The 21,836-nt window shown below is 36.5% G+C and overlaps 3 protein-coding genes across 6 annotated transcripts; 1 reads left to right on the top strand and 2 right to left on the bottom strand.

Annotated features, from left to right (window-relative positions):
* Positions 1-316: 316 nt before the first annotated feature.
* Positions 317-10,129, bottom strand: LOC117234054 (transcription factor E2F2). Of its 4 annotated transcripts, none has more exons than XM_033494892.1 (8): positions 8,148-10,123; positions 4,001-4,098; positions 3,764-3,921; positions 3,443-3,584; positions 3,154-3,367; positions 2,800-3,073; positions 2,349-2,709; positions 317-551 (listed from the first exon to the last, which is right to left on the bottom strand). In XM_033494892.1, exons 2-8 carry the CDS (start codon positions 4,077-4,079, stop codon positions 427-429), a joined length of 1,353 nt encoding a protein of 450 aa, XP_033350783.1. In that variant the 5' UTR covers positions 4,080-4,098; positions 8,148-10,123; the 3' UTR covers positions 317-426. The 4 variants fall into 4 exon arrangements, with proteins under 4 accessions (XP_033350783.1, XP_033350786.1, XP_033350785.1 ...); XM_033494895.1 differs by having other exon boundaries at positions 427-551; positions 9,843-10,129; XM_033494894.1 differs by lacking the exon at positions 8,148-10,123 and adding an exon at positions 5,143-5,536 and having other exon boundaries at positions 427-551.
* Positions 10,130-10,306: 177 nt separating this feature from the next.
* On the bottom strand, positions 10,307-12,060 carry LOC117234058 (protein archease-like). Its single transcript, XM_033494911.1, has 4 exons — positions 11,910-12,060; positions 11,653-11,677; positions 11,254-11,458; positions 10,307-11,005 (listed from the first exon to the last, which is right to left on the bottom strand). Exons 1-4 carry the CDS (start codon positions 11,959-11,961, stop codon positions 10,820-10,822), a joined length of 468 nt encoding a protein of 155 aa, XP_033350802.1. The 5' UTR covers positions 11,962-12,060; the 3' UTR covers positions 10,307-10,819.
* A 3,753-nt stretch (positions 12,061-15,813) lies between these two features.
* Positions 15,814-21,447, top strand: LOC117234046 (circadian clock-controlled protein-like). The gene is made up of 5 exons (XM_033494880.1): positions 15,814-15,968; positions 17,323-17,415; positions 17,748-18,014; positions 18,181-18,339; positions 20,922-21,447. Exons 1-5 carry the CDS (start codon positions 15,893-15,895, stop codon positions 21,068-21,070), a joined length of 744 nt encoding a protein of 247 aa, XP_033350771.1. The 5' UTR covers positions 15,814-15,892; the 3' UTR covers positions 21,071-21,447.
* Positions 21,448-21,836: the final 389 nt, after the last annotated feature.

The following is a 21,836-nucleotide window of genomic DNA, read 5'->3' as shown; positions in this document are numbered from 1 at the left end:
ACACACGTGTCCATCTTTCTTTGTCTTTACAAAAACTATATAAGAAGCAGAATTATTTATTATTGATAAAAAAAAAAAAAATTGTCAGAGCAACGTGTCGATTTCCATTGTAACGTGAATTTGATCGCGTTTGAAACATAATTGTCGGAGTATCCCTGTTCTTATATTTTCCTTATTTTTATCCCAATTTGTATAATGGGCCGATGGATGATTCGTACGTTACTACGTTTTCTGTTCGATCGTTCCCTTTGAAGTTAATAAAACAAAAATTGTCAATCGATACGAAAGCGCTAGCATTATTGGATTAACCAAGTGATCTCTATCCGTTCGAATACTAAGGAGGCGAACTCAGAGTGGTAGTCCAAAAAAGACAGGGGTCTTTGCTTGTATTGCGTGTCACGACGACGACGATTAGGACGATATCCTTTAGAATTTGAAATCAAAGAGATCCGAAAGTCCCTCCTCCGTGCCTAACGCGAACGAATAGTCGTTTTCGGAAAGAGGCGGTTCCAGAGACAGCAGGTGCTCACCGAAATCAAGAATACTTAGATCTGCAACAAAAGAGAGAGAGCGAATGCTGGGTTTGTCCCGTCTCATCGAACATTTTCGCGTTTTTCATTTCTTTTCTTTCTCCTAAGACTTCTATCTCTTTTAGTTTCATAGAACGTTCTCGAGAAAACGTCCAGTTACATTTGAACATTAAAACTTATTTGATTTATTTTTGGAACACAATAAGCAAGAATATTTATTATTTAAATTAAATATTAATTAGCGACAGTTAAACTGTTAAAATCGTTATGTTAATTTATTGTCCATTTAATTGTTTCGCGATGATATTCAAAGATTCATGTACATATTTTTATCACGCTTATACGTATAGTCACGTAATAAGTAAATTACGTGATTACGATTGGTTTTGTTATTTATTTTTAATAGTATTAAAATTTCGCGAGTTATTTATACAGCCTAGTAATAAATAAATATATTGCTATTGACTAATTTATTACAAGCAGAAACATGCTATAATCAAATTTCTACAAAATTATAAAATTAAAAGTTTAAAAGGTTGCCTACTTTTGTTTAGATTATTATTATTAATAAACTACCAATGTACTGGGTATTAATATAATATCAAGATAAATAGCAAGATATTCTGTGAAATAGAGTGGAAGGATTAAAAGCAATTTGTTTCAATAACGAGGTGAATGCCAGAAGAAAAAGAACACATATATAATTGCATTGAAATACAAACAAGCCAATAATTATTTTATCCATGAAACGTACCTTCGTGCGACACGAGCTTTGCTGTTTGAAACCGTTACCTAACTAGAACTCTGCCTGTGATGTGACTTTTATTTGGTTAATACACAAGTCACAGCCAGAGCTCCATCAGGGTACGGCTATCCTCCATTGTTGAAAAGGTAGAAGACCAAGGAAAAAAAGATAGCTCGAGTTAATGGAACTCGATAAATAATGAAAAGTCAACTCTTACTATCTTTTTTTTTAAGAGATTTTTTTATTAGAGATGTTCTAAAATTCATCAGTGACATGCATAACGTTTCTTTCAAGCATTTAAATAAAATTTGAATATTAAGATGATAAATATTTCTTTTATGCAAGAAAGAAACGTATTTGAAATATCTCGGAAGTATACAAACAAAAAAGTGCAGTGTAAAAAGCATTTATTAAAAAATAAAGTAAAATAAAAGTATATTTGTGTTAACAAGAAAGAAAGAAAAAAGACAAAAGAAAGAGAAATAAGAACTGGAGTGGGAACAATGTTGAAAAAATGTACAAGAGAAATATTAATTAATTAAAGCCTAATAAAAGATTAATTAGAATCTTGCACTAAATTGTTAAAGCCTTGTTATAAATTAATGTGTTAATATACATTAATAACAAACTTAAAGAACTCAAAAGTAATTGCAAGAAGATAAAAACAAGCCTAATACTTGTATTCAAGATATATATATATATATATATATATACACTATTTTTATTTACATATTTACGTTAAAAAGGTTGTATTCACCTTCTTGCAATTATTAGTACCCTGTACCCAACATTCGTGATAAAATATGCGATACATTTAAAAGCGTGTGTACAAAGAAGGGCAGCATAAAAAAATAAATAATCATGATACAACTTCATAAAAAAGAATAAAAATTAATATTCATGCGGATGCATTGGCCTTACTTTACTAAATCTTAAGCTCCGTTTATCTAAAACCATTCACAAATTTTATTAAAAAAAAGAAAAAAAAATTGGAGAAATAGAAAAGAAGGCAAAATAAAGAATAATAAGTAAATCTTAATAAATCCTGGTTTTGAAGATATACGCCATCCTACCTGAAGTGCTAATTTGATCCTCCGTTTGGAGTTGGAATTTGCCTCCACCCATTGGTCCATAATCATCAGATTCACACAAAAGTGCGTCCCTCATGCCTGCTAAACTGGTAACTGCAGATATAACCGGTGTGGACAAACGAGTATTCAACGAACTCTCGACAGAAGGTACTGGTTCAACCCGAACTCCGCTTTCTTCATTGGTTAGAAGTTCAGGAGGCAGACAAGGTATTTCGGATTCTTTTGACGAAGGCACAGGTTGCGTCGTCGTGTAACCCGGATTGGGGGACGTTTTGACTGTAGGATCATCAGGGCAGAGGAACACCTCTATCTCGCCATGAGATGACCTCATATGCATTTGAAGCTGTAAGCGTAGAAATAACACAATAAATAAGTGATAAAGAAATATGGATGGTTCTAATTTTCATTGATTTTTATGAAGAAAAATAGCTACCTTTTGCTGACCAAGGTTATTGATGGGTTGTGGAACATGAAGTGTGGCTTCTGGCGGAGCTTTTACTGCCATTATAGCCTGGTCTTTGTACATTGGGACAGAACGTAAATCGTGATACGTTACATAAGCGTATTGTCTGTCTGCACAGAGCTCCCTAAGATTTTTGTCTGCGCCGTGAATCAATCGATCCAGGGTGTTTTCCTTAGCTTCTAAATCTGCCACTTCCCTTCTGAGATCAGCGATATCATTCCTATCGTTTGGTAACTGACCACCTCTATAAAATAAAATAATTACATTTACCATTCGAGTAGAAGAATTCGGTATTTAATTCTTGATAAACGATGAATAACGTACTTCCATTGTATATTGTTTTTACTTTTCTTCTCCAAAATACCTATGCCTTCCAATACATTCGTAATGTCGTATATACGACGTTTCTGTACTTCTAACTTTTCAGACGCTACGTTCAAATCTACAACGCCGTCTTGACTGCTCTCGACTAAATGTATGAACTTTTTTGTAAGTAAGCTCAGTGATGTATCGTACCGCGTTCTTTCTACCGTTTTACCTGCAAACGAAGATAACATTTCTTTTCCTCGAAGATGTGAAGGATATTATTTTAGGTGAAAGAAGGGAAATTTACTTTTTGTAGGAGTGTGGCCAGCCAGAGAACTCGATCCAGATCTCCTACGTTTGCCTCTAGGGGCTTTGAAGGCAGATTGGCTAGGACCGGTAGTTCCCATTTCCAGATTCAGTCTTCGTTTCACTGCTTGAACTGATATTTGCTATAAAAACATAACAAAACAAAGTAATATTAATATGTTGCAATACTGATTTTACTATCATAGAATTTAATCATTTTTTTAAACAATGTTGATTGAAAATATCATATTTGATTAATATGTTTACCAGGAAATGTTGTTTGATCTAAAAATTATGTGTATGTAAATATAGCCTTATTTACTTCAGTTCGTGGTGGTGGTTGTGTGGGTTTCCTTGTTACTTGATAACAAGGTGTTTGTCCATATTGATGGTCTTGAAGATGAGGACTTGGTGTTTCTTCAGCCACTTTTTGTGCTTGAACTTCATCCAAAGAGCCATCGTCCAAAAACTCTTGTTTCACTAAAAGTAATTCATGCGTATACCAAGTATGTAGCTAAATTAAATGAAAATTATGAAATGACTAGTAATTGATACATACATAATTTAGTTTCCACCATGTCTGGTGTGACAGGCCTGGCAGGATCTTCCAAGACCACTTGTCTCCTTACTCGAGGCATCTTTATTGTTTAGGAGAACCTATAACAGCCATTTATAAAAATATAAAATAATAAGCTTATGGAATACAAAGTTCATTATATAAGATTGAAGATAAGTAAGATCGGGAAAGATAATATCAAAGTTATAATAAATAATAACTTCTTTAAACACTTTTAGTCAAGAATTTCAAATATTACACAAATATTTCATAGGAATCGGGTACAAAAAGACATATCAAGATTATATCACAATATGTTAGAAAGTTTTATATCGTATTACATTGGTCCTATTAGATGTGTATGTTTGTAATAACAAATCGTAAATAAAATTTTCTCCGTCTGATATGAAATACTATTTTTATTTTATATTAAAATTAGATCTCAGTGACAATTATAGGGAAAAGTAATTACTTAGAAATTTCTGTCATCATATATAAATATTACTACATACGATAGAAATACATAGAAATAATGTTATTGAATTCATACCAATAAAGATATTATCAAGAAAATACAAATATTCCTAAACATAATGTATATTTTTAAGAGAATACAATGAAAGATACATATTGTAAGTGTTCCATTTTGCTTCTAGAATATATGAAATACTACAATAAATTTATTAGCAAATACAAAATATTAAGAAATATTCCTATATTGCTTAAAAAAACAATACTATTTATTTTGTACGTTTAAAAAATTAATTACATTCAATATTGATAAAATCTTTTTTAATATCATTATATATATTTATCAAATCTATCAATGATGAAACGAATGTTAACAATAATAATAATTAACAATAATATTCATAAGTATTTTTTCCTACTTTTGATTGGTTAAATCGAACTGTCGAAGTTTTTAGAAAACGTGTCATACACTACACACCGTCCATGAAGGTTAATAAGTGTATACTATTTTGGCGGATATGTATTTTTTATTTCATATCGTTTGTCGTAAAAAAATTGTGTATTGTGTATTTTGAATGTATCTGTTACTGAATGTTCGTTAACAATGATTGCAAGAGTAGAAGAAAAATTGATAGGAAAACATGAAATGTAACATTATAACTTGATATTAGTACCTTGTTAACCTTGCCAGCAGTATATGCTTTATCAAAAATATACCATTTATATGTGAAAATTATTGACAGCGAGGTGTGCGGATCCGATAAAAATTTCTATCGATCGTCGTCCCTTCATTCTCGAGTTTTTGTCAGTGCCACCCATTTGTGAGTGTATTTTATTCGGTCGCGATAGCACATTTAAGGAGAAGCGACTTTTTAGATGCATATCAAAGAACAGACAGCATAGGGGAGAAGGTTTTTGTTCTTGAATCAAGCAACATTGGTAAATCCTAATAATAGAACTCGTATTCCAAAGAACTTCGCATTTGTCTTCGCGAAGGAAATGACAAACTTTCATGCTACAATAAAACAAAAAGATAAACAAGAAATAGACAAATAAAAAGAATTCTATCATTATACTATTAATAGAATATTTAAAATGTATTTCTACATTTTCTATTTGTTTTGGATACTTTTAAAATAAAATATTTTTATTTATTATATTTGAATTATATCTAAATATCTTTTTTTGAGAAAATATTAACGATGTTTTAGAAATAAAATGGTTTAGATATCTATAGTATAATAGTATATAAAAATAGTAGTTGCATGGAACAACGAAACGGAAGTGGTTGACCAAACGACAAGGTGACAATTTTGTAAGTACTGAACATCTGGTGAAACCTACAGATCAATTTCTGTATTGTACTTTAAGTTAAACGTGTACAGCAGCTGCAAAGGTCGAGACCAAATGAATGGAAAAACAAAAAGAAATTAAAACAGGCATTGTTCGTTATATGACTTTTGTATGTATTTGATTTTCCTAGATTTTTAAGAACCACTTCCTGTAATGTTTATAAAGACGATAAGGTTAGACGATGTAGCAACTTCGACGATCAATTACTTCATAAACAAATTAAGAAAATAACTATATATTATAAATATATGCAATATAATTTTCTATTATTGTTTAAAATCACTATTAAAATAGTTTCAACTATAAGCAGATAGTGCATATATTATTAATTCCAAAGATTAACTAATAAAATAATAATATAATTAAGATAATATAATATAAATTTTACTTTTAGAATAGTGACATTCGAATTATTATTTCTAAAAACAAGTGATTCAGCGTTATCAACTGTGGCAAGTATTTCAAAGTCGATTAGAATTCTAAACTAATTTCCAACGCGTCGCCTCAGAAAAAATTCCCTAGAGTCATTTCCTTTTGTTATCCATTTGTTCCGATCGTACATGGTACAACGTTTTTTCGCCGTTTAGAAGCAAAGATCACAGGAAAACAAAATAGCCGCGAAAAACAGGAGAAAATCGTTCCTAAGGCCCCCGTTTTCAAAAGTCTCGTTACGCGCCTGAGCGGAATGAGAGACCCACGGTGCGGACGCGTACGAGAATTTTCGAAAAAAAGAGCAAGCGTCCCGAGAACACGAGGCAGCGTTCCGGGTGTGGTTTAAAGAGGCACGCCGCGCCGCAGGATCGTCGTGTTACAGCAGCCTTGCGTTGTAAGCAGTTTTAGAAGCAAACTCCCGGTCGAACTGCGTGGTTGTCTCGTTTTCGCCTGTTTGGCCAAGTACACACCGTACCACACCGTATAGAACGAGCGATCGTGAGGCCAATAGCATGGTAAAGCGCATTCGAAGGTTGGGAGCAATGCACGATGCTGAGGCATTGATTGGTAGGATGTTATCTCGAAGATAAAACCCGACTGGTGTAACTTGCGTCGACGGCATTGGATGTAGAACTAGCCTAGAGCCCATCGATTGGTAGGAGTGAGGTCTTTAAAATACGAGATATAACGTCTGTTCACAAACGTTCCACACGAACGACCTTTAAGGAGGTATGCAATAAATCCAATGCTCTTGTTTGATGCAACAGTTTCTTTTTCAACTTTTTCTTTTCTATTTTTTTTCTTTTTTTCAAATTCATAGAACGTCCTGTATATGAAAAACGTGCAATGCACCACAGACGGGAAATATGGTAAAAGCTTCAAATGGATAATCGTACAAGCATGCCTTGTGTGCATGAGGCTTCAGGCCCCAGATGTTAGCGACGAACCTTACTGTCCTCCTTTTTTTCCGTCCTTCCGCTCGTGGAAACCGCACAGGTCGCAGGGTCTATCAGTGAGACCCGAATAATCGCTCCCTATCTCTTATCATTTTACAAAAAGAAAAAAACGTGCATCCATCACAGTGGATCTGGTCTTACAGATCGTTCGTTACAGAGTGACCGCGATCAGCTGTTAACGTTGATTGAAGGTTCAGAGGTTGTTTTCTTTTCATTTTTGCTCGACTTATTCTCGTGTATTTGCGATACCACGTAAAATGTTCGATCACGACCAAAGCAACGAACTTATACCGATTTTATTGAACTCGGGTAATGCGTACTCGCGATATAAATCCACACGCCACGCACCGAAGCGGCCATGCATACGAGAGCGAGCGAGTGAGCGCAAGCGGGCGGACAACGAGGGAGCGCGGTTATGCGAGCGCGCGCACACACACTATTCCTGCTCGATACACATACATAGAAACGCCACGATTCGCACGCAATACGTAGAGCCGTTTAAAGAGCCAAGCCGGGACTAGAGTATCCCTAGTTAGGCGTGCTACCGGCACGGTCATGAGGAAACCTAGAATCAGTGCACGCTTTCGCGATTGATCGCGAGAGATGCCAGCGACTTTCGACGCACCAAATCGGTTGCGCTCGAAATAACGGGCCATTCTTTCCTTTTCTTTTTTCCTTTTTCTCTTTTTTTCTTTTAATTCTTTCCTTTCTGTTTATGCGCTCCAGTAAGCACATCTTTCGTACGCGATAAATTGCGATAGAGAAAAGAAACGCGCACGGAAAAACGCGCTCGACTTTTCGGATGGGGACTTGGAGTATGAATGTTTCGAAACAACTCTGTTACTATTTCCTCTAGGCAGGGAATATTTTTTTTTTCCATCCGATCGGAACAAATGGATATCGAAAAACTGATTGTACGCGTGTTTATTTCCACTTACTTGGCTCTCGAGCGTGCGGTAGAAACTGCACAGTATTTTGAGACGGAGGCCCACGCTCTCTTCCGGGAGGTTCAGCCAGCACACGGCGCGGCGCGTGTCACAGCGCCGACGAGCGAGGCATATCCGTGCCTCCTCGATAGAGGCAAATACGTCGCCGTCGTGGTCGTGATCGTTGTCGTCGCGTTGCCGATATTTCTAGATGCAATTTTCACTGTATGCCTGTCGATGACAGGACAAGGAAACGTGTTCGTCTGGGGAAACGACCAGACGACGAGGCTTCTCCTAACCCGGTCTTCCGAGGCTAGCCCGTGCACGAAATGTTTCTCTTGCTTTTTCGCTTTGGTATATTATATACAGACTTCGTACATATGATTTACTATTCTCTCGCCCTCGCTCGTTTTCTCTCCCTCTGTCCTTCTTTCTCAACTTGTAAACGGTTGTCGTTGTCCTCGTCGTAGTCGTAGTCGTAGTAGTTGCGTGGCCTTTATTTCTCACACACACACTTTCTCTCTCTTTCTTTCTCTTTCACGCTCGTTTTTCTATATATCTGCTTCGTTCTGTCTCTCTACCGCACTGGTGCGGTATCCATTTTCTGCAGGGCCGATCTCAGCAATAGGAACGACAACCAAGCACCAGCACCAGCAGCAGCAGCAGCAGCAGTAGACTGAGGACCCGAAATAATCGTGCGTAAAGGGCCGAAACTGTACGTGCGTTCGCCGTGTTTTCAGCTTCCAAGGAATGTATAGGCTCTAAAGTTCACGATAAGCCCCGCCTCGACATGATCGGTCGAGCCACCGGCGAGGAAAACGAACCTTTTCTGTCGGGGTGTCGCGCGCGCACACGAGGCCGGCTCGTGAGCTGGGCGATTGGATGGACGGGGCTAGCTGGCGCGCTGGCAACTGGCTCGGGCTACGAGGCAGATAGACCCGTCTGTACCGGTAGTAGTAACACCGAACCGCGTGTCCGTGCGCTCTACTGCGCTCTCACCAACGCTCAGTGTCAATGTGGTAGTGGCCTTCTACCACTGACTCGATATGCTCTTGAACGCGTCTCTGTCATGGTGGTAGTACGTGCTTAGGCGCCTGTCATGTGTCGGTGCGTTCGTGGACGCGCGCGTATAACGTACCGGCGCACCGGCCATCTGCCGGTCGTACACAGGAGTCGAGTACGCGCGCCAAAACCGTCACTTCGCTTTTCTCCGTCCGTAACCACCGCGCCGCCAGCGATAGCAGATATCCAAAAAAGTTCCTAGATCGTGTCACCTTTCCTCAGTTTTTCATGAAAATTATTCACAGGTTCACTTGTTTTTACTTGCCTCTCGATGTTGTTTAAACGGCTATGATCTTTCAAGCATTCGTGATAACGTTTGTTTATATCCGTTAGGGTTAGATGTCCCACGATGGGTACAGGATGTCACGCTTTTCCGTTACAGCATGTCGTTTATGTTGATTGGAAAATGGAAGATTGAAAATTAGAGACACACCAGTTACACGAACTTTTCATGAAGATAAAAGACACACGCGCCAAAACTGTCCCTCTCGTTTTCCTCGAAACTGCCACGCAAGCTCCGGCATGTAGGTGAAAAATCCCTATATCACGACTTTCCCGAGACACGTTCAAGCTTGATGTATCGGTTATTCGTATTTGACAGTTTAAAACGTCACGATATATCGTTTTGATAGATTATTACCGTACCAGTCCGCCATGGTTAGGGGTGTACGCTTTCGAAACAAACGGCCACGCTTGATGTTGGCAGTGAGTCCCTTTAACAGTGGGCCTTATCGCGAAGGAAAGGGGGCAAGAATCAAACGAATAATTAACACAGTCTCCTATTATGTAATTTTCGAAGCTTTTTGATTCTCTTCCCTCGAGTACACGCGCTTCCGAAGATTGGGAGGATCCCACTGCCTATCGTTTCTTGCCCGAAACTAAGCGGGCGGTCGTCGCTTCCTTCACGATGGAGGGGTGTTGGATGCCAGGGCCGTACCACTTTGCACGTGCGAAAGTACGCTTAACTATGATTTTCTATTCTATTCTATCGTATGGCGAATCTCAACGTTAGTCGATGACTTATATTCTAATTCATATTTTCTTCTAACAATTTTATCGTAATAATACAAGCATCGATCTTTCTATTTTTTAGTAACGAAAATTTTCACTGACGCGAAACATAAAGAACATCTTTATTATACGTTTATAAAAATATACAAACATTTTTATATAATACTTGTTATACGTGTCTGGCATTTATAAGTTACTATTAACAGCTTTCGACAACAATCAAACATTTGTTGATATAGATACAATATATAGAGAATTAACAACCAAAATGTTTACGTTATTTAAATAAATTGTGTACGGTTATACATTGGTGGTATAAAATTCTTGAGCGGTATCCTCCACAAAACGCAGGGCTCCATGGTACGTTACTACGTACTTATGGATCGCCAAGAAGGGAGCCCGGTGTTTTCTTCATAACGTATTTATTTGAACCCTACGCAAGTACAAAAGGATCGTACCCTACGTAGGACGTAAGAGAGGGTATATACCCTCCCTTCTTGCTTCTGTATTCATACGTTCCTACATACTGTTCTGTCTCAAGCCTTAACCCGAGCCAAATTATACGGGGGCGCCAAGAAATCAAACAAGACACCAAACTGAACCCGAAACGGCTATATGTCTACGATCACGAAAAGTTCGGGACGTTCTGATTCAGGACGATCGAGGATCTGCATCGCTGAGTACGTAATCGCTTTCACCTCGGCGTTTTGCGTATGTTTGCCGATCGTGAACTCTTCTCCTAACGCCGTCGCAGAGATCTTGAAGTTCTCGCGGTCGAAATTAGTAATCTTCACTTTCTGACAACACAAAGCGATACTTCTTTTTTAAAAAATCACAAAAAACAGCGTTTTAAAGAACAAGGTACTTTATTTCGATCTCTGAATAAATAGTTAAACAACATATTAAACGGAATGGTCTATCGAATAAATGATATCATATAAAAGGTAAAAAGAGACGTAAAAATGCAAAGTAAAGCGTTTTCGTAATCGAGGAGGGATTTTAATTATAATAATGATGTAATCAAAGTTTAATGAATGCAATATACCTTCGCAACGATAAACGGTTCGGCGCTAAACATGAATAACAATTCGTCGAGGAAATGAAAAAGAAGACTTTCCATATCGTGTCCTTCCGCTTCTACGTAATGTAACTGTGTCATTTGAACTCGCTCTAAATCCGTCATGTACCCAAACATGGCCACCGCACATTGCTCGAAAGCCTCTTCCATGGTATTGCCCCATGCGTGCAGTCTATAATACGTCATGAGTATTACGATATATATTTATTTTAATAATATAATATTGTTAAAGCAATGTAGCGATATATAACTTGTCTCTGTATCAACAGTAATTATTGTCCTATTTTTCGTTTTAGGTTATCTTTGCAAGTAACCTCTACAAAATATCTGCTTTAATTGCGAAGGATTTACAAACTTAATACTTACTGTACATCAGCCGTGTGGTCCAAATCTGAAACAGAAAACGCGCGCATATAATTGCAATTGTCTTGTTATGTAATTTCTTGTACAATTAGGTGTGAAATAATGTTCTAAATTTTGATTCCGACTTGTTCACATGTGGCAAAATGGACGCCGGTATAATGGCGCGCCGGCTGCCGGTTATATCATTCTAGTACGATGAAAGTGTTTACTTCGTGAATTTAATGCGTTATTACGCTCAAAGTATGATACTGGGTACTTACATTCGTATTTAGCCGGAGGTATCGCAAAATCTTCTTCGCTTAACGTGTCCATGATTGCGCACAGCTGATCTCACGTACGTGAATAACCGATCAGCTGATTCTCTGACAGGTTTAATCAATGGCAGTCCCGGTTGTGCGTGTACGAGATAATACTACGTAGATGGCGTTACGTAAAAGGATACTCACGATCTTGATTACCGATGGAGCAAAAATGGTAAACGCAATCATAGAAAAAGTACGTATACATACGTATGTATATACATAATTTGAATTAATAAAAATTTATCAACATTCAAAGGTAGGATAAAGAAAAGATTAATTACAATTTTTTCATTGGTATTTCCAGTTAATCATGATATCACGTTCGTGTAATCTTTTTAAAGGCGCAGTATGTTTGTTTAGCTTTGTGTACTTTTTCCAATCTTTATTTTTGCAATTTCAATGGAAAAGTAGCTTACATATCTCCAGATTAGTTTCAATACACTTACGGTTGCTCTCTTGCCGGGTTTATCGAAGCATTTACTAATCACTACGCTACGCGCGATCGAGCGTAGATTTCGAATTTGTGTCATTTGTGCGCATTAGTTTTCATGATAGCGGCAATCACCGATCAGTGAATGGTGAACCGCATAACCAGCCTTTAAATGCCAACCAACAGACCTACATATTTTTCTTCTGAATAAATACGAGATGCAATTGACTCATTTTTCGAGAAGATGTAAAAGAAGCGGCATCTTAAGTTTTAATTAAATTGTTCTATTCTTATATTTTTATTTCCATATTAACTGAAATTATTTTGTCCTAATAATATATAACTTTGTTTGTTCAGATTTTTTTTATTGTAAATAGACAATGTAACGAAAATTTACGATACTGCACTGAAATGGAAATATATAATACACAAGAACATACGAAGATATTCAAAGTATAGTACTTGTTATAATATTTGCTGGATGAGATGAACTTCCGCACAGATTCCATTTCTTCAGTTGTACCCACAAAAATATGATTTTGCATAAATGTCCGCAGTCTATTATTATCGTTATATGTTAAAAACTACCGATAAATTCATCGATCTAATCATTCCAACAGAAATATCTATTTGATGGCTTTCCCGATGTTCGAACAAATTATCGAACGATTTCATCGACGATCATCGGGCCGCTTCGACGATTAACTGTGTCGATTGATCCTATCGATCAAACGAATGAGAGTCGGATAGGCTGATCGGGCATGTAAGTATGTGGTACAGTTTCGTTGGGCATTTTTCCTTGTCAGTCGCCTCCCCGATGAAAACTAGTTTCTCATATCGGTGCGACGTGATCCAAGGGCGTCTGGTTCGAGCTCTTCGTAATCCCCTGTTACATAAAACTGCGTAGACGGTACCATAGCAGTTCCATATGAACATCTTATCGTCATTTGTTTACAGTATCGTTTTCAATTAGCTACCGCTAGTGGCAGGTATGTACTTGCAAGGTCACAAGGTCATGGGTGCCTATATTTGCTCGCATGTGATTTATACGCGATCTTGGTACCACAGGCCATGTCTCTATCGTTATCTGCTTTTTTTGATCGATTGTCTTGTATACTCTCTTATTGGTAATTTTCTGTTGGATGATGTTGGACGAGCTTAATGCATCTCAGAATTTTTATAAATAGAATTCATGTAATTAGATGTTTTTATTTAAGCGTTTATCTCTTTTCCTAGAGAGACGAGTTTTCAAAGAAACGATCTGCAAGTACATATATTTTAATAATAAATTACAAGATCCGTTAATAACACCCTGTTTATCATGTTAAGACGTAGGCCATTAATGTATCTTGCACTCTAATGGTCATAGCTCGAAATAAAGTTTCACGTTTAACGGGGAACGGTACCAGGTGCAAACTAGCGACTTTAACGAGTCTCTGCATCACGATAAAGCTCGAAAAGTTGCTTTCTTCTCTTTATGGCTTAATTTACAATTGCTTTATTATACCGGGTGGTACGCATTGGATGAAAGCCATTAATTTTCCCAGTAATTCTTGTACAAGTAGTTCCTTAATAAAGAAAAGAGTTTAAAAACAATGTATGCATAACAATCGTACTGCAATATTAGAGACTCTTCAGTTAATAAATACAATCCATGATTTGATCGATTTGAAATTAACAATACCATAATATTATAATATTAATATTAGTATAATAGTAGTATATACGCAATTAACAGTGATATAAAATATGAATTAAAATTGGATAAATCAGGTATTGTCTTTTAAATTTAAAGAAAACAATGACAGCGCAATAGACCCTCGTTCAAGTCCGTTTTGTCAGCGTTCGTCGTTTTTTTTTTACGGTTCTCGGTATCTTGAAATCGTACTATAATTTTGCACGCAGTGTCGCATCATCTGATAATTAAATGATTGGTGGCATCAGAGTCCATTCGTTACACACGCGATGCATTAAGACAGTAATCAGAAATAGAAGGAGCTAGATATTGCTCGATGCGGAAGCGAATAAGTATAGTAGAGCAGTAATAACAAGAAATTTGATAATGTTCTATCATTAAACAAACAGCTCGTGATAATTACAAGATTATATCCATTGATCGTTGGTTTGTGGATATTTGTATATTTACACAAAATAGTGCAAAGGTATGTAAAATATACACTATCCGTATATAAAAGATATACATTTTTTCTAAATTTTGAAACGTGACACTCGTTATAACATTTAGTGAGTGAAACGAATTTCTGCCTAGATTTTTTCAAGCGTATTTATAAAAATATTTATATAATTTATTTTTATTTATATAAGTTATAATAAATAACACTCAACGGCTCATGAGAAAGGTTCTATTAAAAATATCGTAGGATTTCATTTCATATTTATCATCTGGCTAATATTAGACCGTTGCATAAACTTCTAATTTCCATTGATAAAACAAATACCTGTTTGCAGACTTTAACTATGCAGCAGGAGTTGTTTTTGTGTTTCTGCAATTTTGAATATAGTATGAATCTCATTTACATTTTTACGAATAAAAGTGTTTGTTCGAATTCCATGACTATTTCGTTTTAAGGAGTCATCCTATAAATATTTTATTTCTCAAAACAGAGGTGAACATTTTGTACCTTTATTTTTTTTTTTTAACAAAAATGTATTACTTCGTTTCGCAAACAACTCGACACTTTGGCTTATAAGCGATACAATATATCTCTTACACCATGCTTATCGACTCATTACCAATATAATTGCAATGTTCTATAAAAAGTCGAAAGCGATCTAATTCTACCGTAATAATCGTATTTAGTCCTTGCAAAACCAAAAATACTAAAATCTTCCTCCGCAACTTCTCCGCCATTCACCCTCCATAGACTTTCTAATCGAATCATTCGTTCATCTTTCTATAATATTTTACCAAATGTCCTACTGGACAAATTGTAAAATGTAAATAAATAAAAAAAAAAAAATTCGTTCATCTTCATGGTCCAACATCCCAGATCTACTGTCATCAAAATCGGCATGTACCCGTATAATTCGTCATCGTGGTTCGAGAAGTATATCGCAGTAAAGCAAAAGTGCTAGAAGGTAAACAAGCGTAGAAATTATTCCGATAGCGGTTCTGAGAATGCCTATGCAGACCATCGATCGCGAAAGCCAGCCGGCACGCCAGAGATGCCGATGTAGTGACAGAAAAGTCGAAGCTAGATCAGCCTCCTCCGATAGAACAACGTTACCTGTGTAGCTGGTGTTCAACAAAAGAAGAGCGGATTTACGCGTTCTCCGGAATTCGCGACACCGATCGTTACTTCGTTGCACTTGTGTGTATCATAGGCCAGGCGTAGCGCGCTGCTTCTCGCCTCTCACGTGTTGGCGCGTTTTAATGACATGCAATTTTGCAACGTAGCTCTCTGCCTGGAGTCCTTGGCGCTGGAAACTATATAAACGGACCGCTTATAATTGGCTAGGCTAGCTGGGAGATTTTTAACCAAAGTACGCCATGTCGTTCCACACCGTTCGTGCAGTTGTCATCGCGTTATGCGCTATCGCTATCGTCGCTGGGGATTATCAGCTCCGTAAGTTCACGTTTAGGATCGTTCTATTAATCTTCTGATCATATTCAGAATTCTCACTCACTTCTGGTTCATTGTTTATTTTCGTATTCGGTTGTTTGCGTATTATGGTTGTTTGAGGTAGTCAGGATTTCTGCGGAAGCGCGAGTGAAAGACACCGAAGTAAGTTGGGCTTCAAGACGCTTTATTTTCTCTGTTAGCTCTTTTTCCGTTGGGGTGGTAAGTTAGAGTTTCGAGCTTCCTCTTCGGAAGATTGATGACGGCCCTAGTAAAAGCGCGAGAGTGGTAATGATGGGTTGTAGGGGTAAGTTTTCCTTCTCCGAAAGCTTTTATTCTATTTGATTATACCGTATTCCTTGATTATATCGTAAAGTTTCCTTGCTAGTTAAATCGTATTCGCAATTATTACTATAGTTCTTTTTAACGCTAATTAAGAGCTAATTAAAATAAACTTCATTCGAATGGACAAAACTTCCCAGTCCAAAATTTACGTAGGAAGAAATTATCATAGGAAAATTGTTATAATTTTGGGATTGGACGGTGTAATATCTCGGTGTAATGTATCATTGCAATATAAATTGGATGTAAAATCGTAATTATTCGCGATAATCGACGCGCGAAATAGGTTTGTTTTTACCTCGAATTACAAGTAAAAGTTTCCTTTGTTTGTTCCGTAGAACTAGTGAGTTAGAAAGTTAACGTGGATCGTTTCAGCGTGTTAGTTAGTTGAATTTTAGCGATATCTGAAAACTGCCGTTCACTGTGTTTATTCGTTTTCCCTTATGAATCGCGGAATAACACGAATGGTTTTTCGTTTAACGAGTACTAATGTCATATTAATTAGGCAACTATGGTTACAAATGACCATGATACGTAAGTTTAACTCACGAAATAAAATTTTATTATAGAGCATTGTACTAAGGAGGAGATGCTTTAAATATTTGCTTATAATCGTTGAAATTTTCTCTCTCAAGATATCCCTAGTGTAAATGTTATTTTTCCAGAAAGACGATTGCAAAATAATTTTATCTTTTTGCTTAAACACTTGGAATAATAAATTAGTAATAAAAATTTGATAAATGGTCGAACGTTTTACGTCTCATTAAAAGAATGTTTCGATAGTTACAAAAATCTCTGGCATAATATTTAACAAATTAAACACGAGCGATTCTTTTTTATTTTAAAGTTAATTTGAAATATATTAGGAGATGGGCAGTGCGTATTTCCAATAATATAACAGAACGTATCTCAATTATTTGGAAATTACATATGCCGAAAATTGTTTCTCATTATTGCGTTTAATTTAATTTCAAGTCTTTTCTATCAATGAGTAATTTGTATTTATTTTATTCCTCAGCTGCAACCGTGAAAACCTGCAAAAGAGATTCCGATGACTTTTCATCTTGTTTGAGGCTAGCCATACAAGAAGCATGGCCCACGTTCGTTTCAGGTAATATAATTATCTCTAGCTTACATCTCTGTCATTTTCACGAAGGTAGATCAATTGATAAATTTATTCATCGAGTTGTTTTCATACGCGTCACAATCCAATAATTACGAGTACTTTTTTGCTTAAACTTATCTCGAATTCGTCCTTGCAACGATTGATTTTTCCATTTCTCTCTTGGATCGCATTAAAGCGAGAAGGATTACATAACGCTGCGTAATTTCAAAGACTACGTTAGACTTTTTACCGAATATAATACCATTAAGATAGTAGAGGTTGATTCGTTTAATTTTTTATTCACGAGTTACGATTAATTTTTGCAAACTTCGCAACAGGATTGCCAGAGTTCGACATACCCGTTTTGGATCCTTATTACACCGAGTCTCATTCCATGGAATTCGAAAATGGCCAGCAGGGTGGAAAAATGCTTGCCACGGACATTCGAACATACGGTCTTGCCAAAGCACGTTTCTTATCTGTGAAACCGGAGATGGTAGACGATCTCTTCCGCTTGGAAATCGACGTTGAGATACCAAAGATTTTGATCGATGGCAACTACAAAGCCGAAGGTTACCTGGCATCTTTTAGAGTGGGTGGAAAAGGTATACTGATTAATACAACAGACTTTAATATCTTCTTTGGATTTTACGATATAAAGGCAGAATTACGCTGTTTCACGCGACTATTTCGTTACTATTTCTTACAGCGTAACAAGACAATAGGATTTAAAATAATTCGTACCACGTTTCTCATATTTGCATCTAACAGGTTTCTTCAACATTAGCATGGAGGACCTCAGAGTCACATGGGACATCTCCGGTCACGTAGTAAACGATATATGGGTTGTGGAACACTTCAAACTATCGCCTACAGTTGGAGATATGAAGATCTGGTTCAGTGATCTCTTCAATGGAAACAATGAACTGAGTAAGTACATTAGACCATCGTTATTAATAATTATAGCGAATAAATTGATTTGTTACGTTAAATAAAAATACTGTGGAAAATAATGTGGATGACACGATCATTATACGATTGCGACAAAAAAGCACGATTACTAATAGAACTAAGTACTATGGTAGGTACAATTTGCTGTTTACTTAAGGTAACTGCCTTAAATCGACAGGAACTTTCATTAGTTGAACGACGTTGTCTCGACATTCCATCATTGCATAATGTTACGTTGCCATAAGTACATGTACACCGGGACTCGAGTTTCAAGAGAATCCTGTGCCGCTTAATTAGCATAGAATCGCTATATCTTGCTGTTATTTACTGCTTATCCTAGTACTTTTGCCTCTGCGGACTTCATTCGCTTTTTCTTACGATATCGTCGGGTTGTTACGTGACCATCGACTTTGGATGAGCATCGAATGTACAGCTTTGTGTCTCGCTGTAGCGCACATATTTACGTTATTACATCGTTGTTTAATCTTTTATGTCGAGGTAGTAAGGGCGTGTTGGGTGTTATTAAAGTATTCCGGTGTTTAACTTCGACGATGTTTATTTCGATTTCGAATGCGCGTCATTTTAGATCGTAACATGACGCACATCGAGCTCGAGCGATGACGATACAGAATTTTTTTTTTATTTAGTTGTTTACATTCACAATTTGTCCGATTTGGACATTTGGTAGAATGATACAGAATTGACACAGACTTGATACAGAATCGATACAAACTCGGTACGAATTAGCTGTGACTATCTGTCCGATTGACTAACCGTACTGATTGACTACCAACGACTACCGTCAGCTACCGTCAACGACAATGAACGACGACAATGATGGATTGTCCCTAGCTTTCCCTCGTTTTCCCTTTTATAAGGTCTCCTCGGAAGAGAGAGTTTTTTCCAAGGTGGGAATGGAAAGCAATAAAACGATAAATTTTCTTTTCGAAGGCCCATGGGTTTTCTAGTAAATCCCAGGATTTATACTTTTACGACGTCCTGTCGTCGGACGTTGTTTCACGGGCCATGTGGCCAACACATGTACTTCAATTCTGGATCTTTCTCTACGGCCACGAGCCGCTACAGTGTATTGGATTACGATGTAATTGTTTAAATAATTTTGTATTTTCTCAAAACAATGAGATTCTTGTTTTGGTAGCGAATGGAATTTATGCGGCAGTTTAGTGCGATTTATTCATCCGATGATGATGTCACGTAAAGTTGGTACTTGGGTGGTAGTAAGAAGGCTGAGTCGTAACCCAACTACTTATTTTCCTTTATAAAACTTTATTATAAATGTTAACACTTACGAAATAACACCGAACCGGAGAATAGAGGTTGTATGTAACTAGAAGAGGAACAAGAACTGCTCGAGCTGGGTGAAGTCTCGGTTTATATACGTTTTGGTTTTAGGATGTTGAGGGGCTGGGTGTAGTTTATGATGTGGAAAAGTGTCCGACGGTCGGGGGTCCATATCCTATCTCTGATGTGGACTAAGGTGCGTTACAGCCTTGGTGTATGCTATGATGCTAAGGTGGTGATGTGTCCAAAAGTGTCCGAAGGTCGGCGGTCGATGTCTTATCACTGATGTAGGTTGAGATGTGATTGATGTCACAATGGCATATTAATGGCTGTGTCAAGTAACTACATTTATATTTAACGTTTGTCGTTTGACAATGACTGTTGATTAATTTTCTTCTTCAGAGAATAGCCTTTAGCCTCTTTGTCTATGTAATTGTTGTAGATTTATCAGCATGAAAGTTAGCTTCTAATTGCTTCTTATAAAATGATTATAATGTATAAATCGATACAATATTCTATTCTTCAAAAGAGTCATTTTTTTCTATTTATTAAAATTTACAATCAATTCTCGCATTGAGAATTTTCAGTAATTTTTTCTGGCGTGGCGCAGTGACATGGCTAATTATTTATAATAAGTTAATACTTATTATAGATAAGTATAATTTATAAGTAAGTATTATAAATAAGTAAATATTACTTAATTTAGATAACTAATTGGATCTAGCGTTTAGGTCTAGCGGGTAGTGTCTCTTCAGCCAGCGGATCTGGTCCGACGTATCGAGTAGTCCAGTGATTAGGGGGTTTCGGTGTTTGTCGACTCTTTTGCTATATCTGTCGCTATAGTTTGCTATTTCCTCTTTGACTGTTGGTATCTTGAGGTCGCGATGTATTAGTTCGTTGATGACATACCAGGGTACATTTATAATGGATCTTAGCGTTTTCGATTGGAAGCGTTGAAGCATTTTAATGTTGGAATTACTTGCTGTTCACCATAGTTGGATTCCGTAGGTCCAGACAGCTAAAAGATTCATGACAAGATTTGACTATCTTCAGTTTCTATTTAAGCAATCGCTAAATAAAATAAGGCATTTAGAACAATTCCTATAAGAACTTTAACAAGGCTCCAATAATACGATTTTTATAAGTTCGACAAGGAAGATACATTACAAAGCATATCTTTCTGTGCACTTTTTTGATTCCGAATTTTTCTTAGTTATTATTTTGATTACGAATAACAAAATAAACAATTCTGTTTTCAGACCGAGCTGCTCTCGTCTTCATCAACGAATACTGGCCTCTAATATACCGAGCAATATTGCCAAAATTGACAGAATCTTGGGACACGTATCTGACCGAATTCACCAATCGTTTCTTCTCGAAGATACCTTTCTCAACTGTGTTTCCTTGAGTCACGTCAGAACTATAGCAATAAAATAATTGTAAAAAAAAAGGAAAAAACATAGATCTAAGAAGAAAGAAAGAAATTTGAAGAAAATTGAAGAATGGAACCTGGATAGATTTTTCGATGGAGTTAAACGTGGATTGAAATGGGAGAAAGGGACGCAGAACTGATTGAATTATATAAACGACGTAAGACGAATAATTTTATGGACATTTTGTAAGATTTATTTGATACACAAATTGTATGGGTTTCGAGGATCCTTTTTTAATTACCGAAGACACAGCTGCTAACAAAGCGGTGATTATACACATGGATTGTTAACTAGTGTTGTTATTGGATGAAGCATCATGTAAGATATAAATAAACGCGATGTCGAGTGTTAATCGAGGTAACTTTAATTCGATAATTCCTGATCATTTCGGTTTGATGAATTAATTTAATTCGACTAATTTAATCAATCAGGATAAGTAGGCAGATGCCTGGTAGAAAGTTATAAACAGATTACAAAGTGTCAAGGCTGATCGTACACGTTCGTAAAAAGTTAAGAGTAAATTAAAAAAATACACAAAAATATCTTTACAAAAGTTGTTTGCTATTCTGGAATTGTTACAATACTTCACAGACCTATGTTAAACAATTTTTATTTATTCAATTTGTCGAGCATGACAAACCGTTAATACTTTTGTTTTTTCGACATCTCTCGTATAATGAATTATTTAATCACTCATCGCTGGATTAAGCGATCAAAATTCAAATACAGGTGCAAGATACC

Source organism: Bombus vosnesenskii, unplaced genomic scaffold (assembly GCF_011952255.1).
Source record: "Bombus vosnesenskii isolate JDL3184/JDL3185 unplaced genomic scaffold, Bvos_JDL3184-5_v1.1 scf7180000013302, whole genome shotgun sequence".
Classification (NCBI taxonomy): domain Eukaryota; kingdom Metazoa; phylum Arthropoda; class Insecta; order Hymenoptera; family Apidae; genus Bombus; species Bombus vosnesenskii.
Note: the sequence above shows the minus strand (reverse complement) of the source record. Positions and strands in the feature narration are given on the sequence as shown.

Bases quoted from the DNA above. Each gene is read 5' to 3' on its own strand.
- LOC117234054 (XM_033494895.1), bottom strand. From the start codon at position 4,079: ATGCCTCGAGTAAGGAGACAAGTGGTCTTGGAAGATCCTGCCAGGCCT. The intron at 3,368-3,442 runs GTAAATTTCCCT...CTTCGTTTGCAG, and splicing joins TGGCCACACTCCTACAAAAA to GTAAAACGGTAGAAAGAACG. The intron at 2,710-2,799 runs GTAGCTATTTTT...CTACGCTTACAG, and splicing joins ATAACCTTGGTCAGCAAAAG to CTTCAAATGCATATGAGGTC.
- LOC117234058 (XM_033494911.1), bottom strand. From the start codon at position 11,961: ATGGACACGTTAAGCGAAGAAGATTTTGCGATACCTCCGGCTAAATAC. The intron at 11,678-11,909 runs GTAAGTACCCAG...TTTCTGTTTCAG, and splicing joins ACCTCCGGCTAAATACGAAT to ATTTGGACCACACGGCTGAT. The intron at 11,006-11,253 runs GTATATTGCATT...TTGTGTTGTCAG, and splicing joins AACCGTTTATCGTTGCGAAG to AAAGTGAAGATTACTAATTT.
- LOC117234046 (XM_033494880.1), top strand. From the start codon at position 15,893: ATGTCGTTCCACACCGTTCGTGCAGTTGTCATCGCGTTATGCGCTATC. The intron at 18,015-18,180 runs GTATACTGATTA...TGCATCTAACAG, and splicing joins TTTTAGAGTGGGTGGAAAAG to GTTTCTTCAACATTAGCATG. The intron at 18,340-20,921 runs GTAAGTACATTA...TTCTGTTTTCAG, and splicing joins CAATGGAAACAATGAACTGA to ACCGAGCTGCTCTCGTCTTC.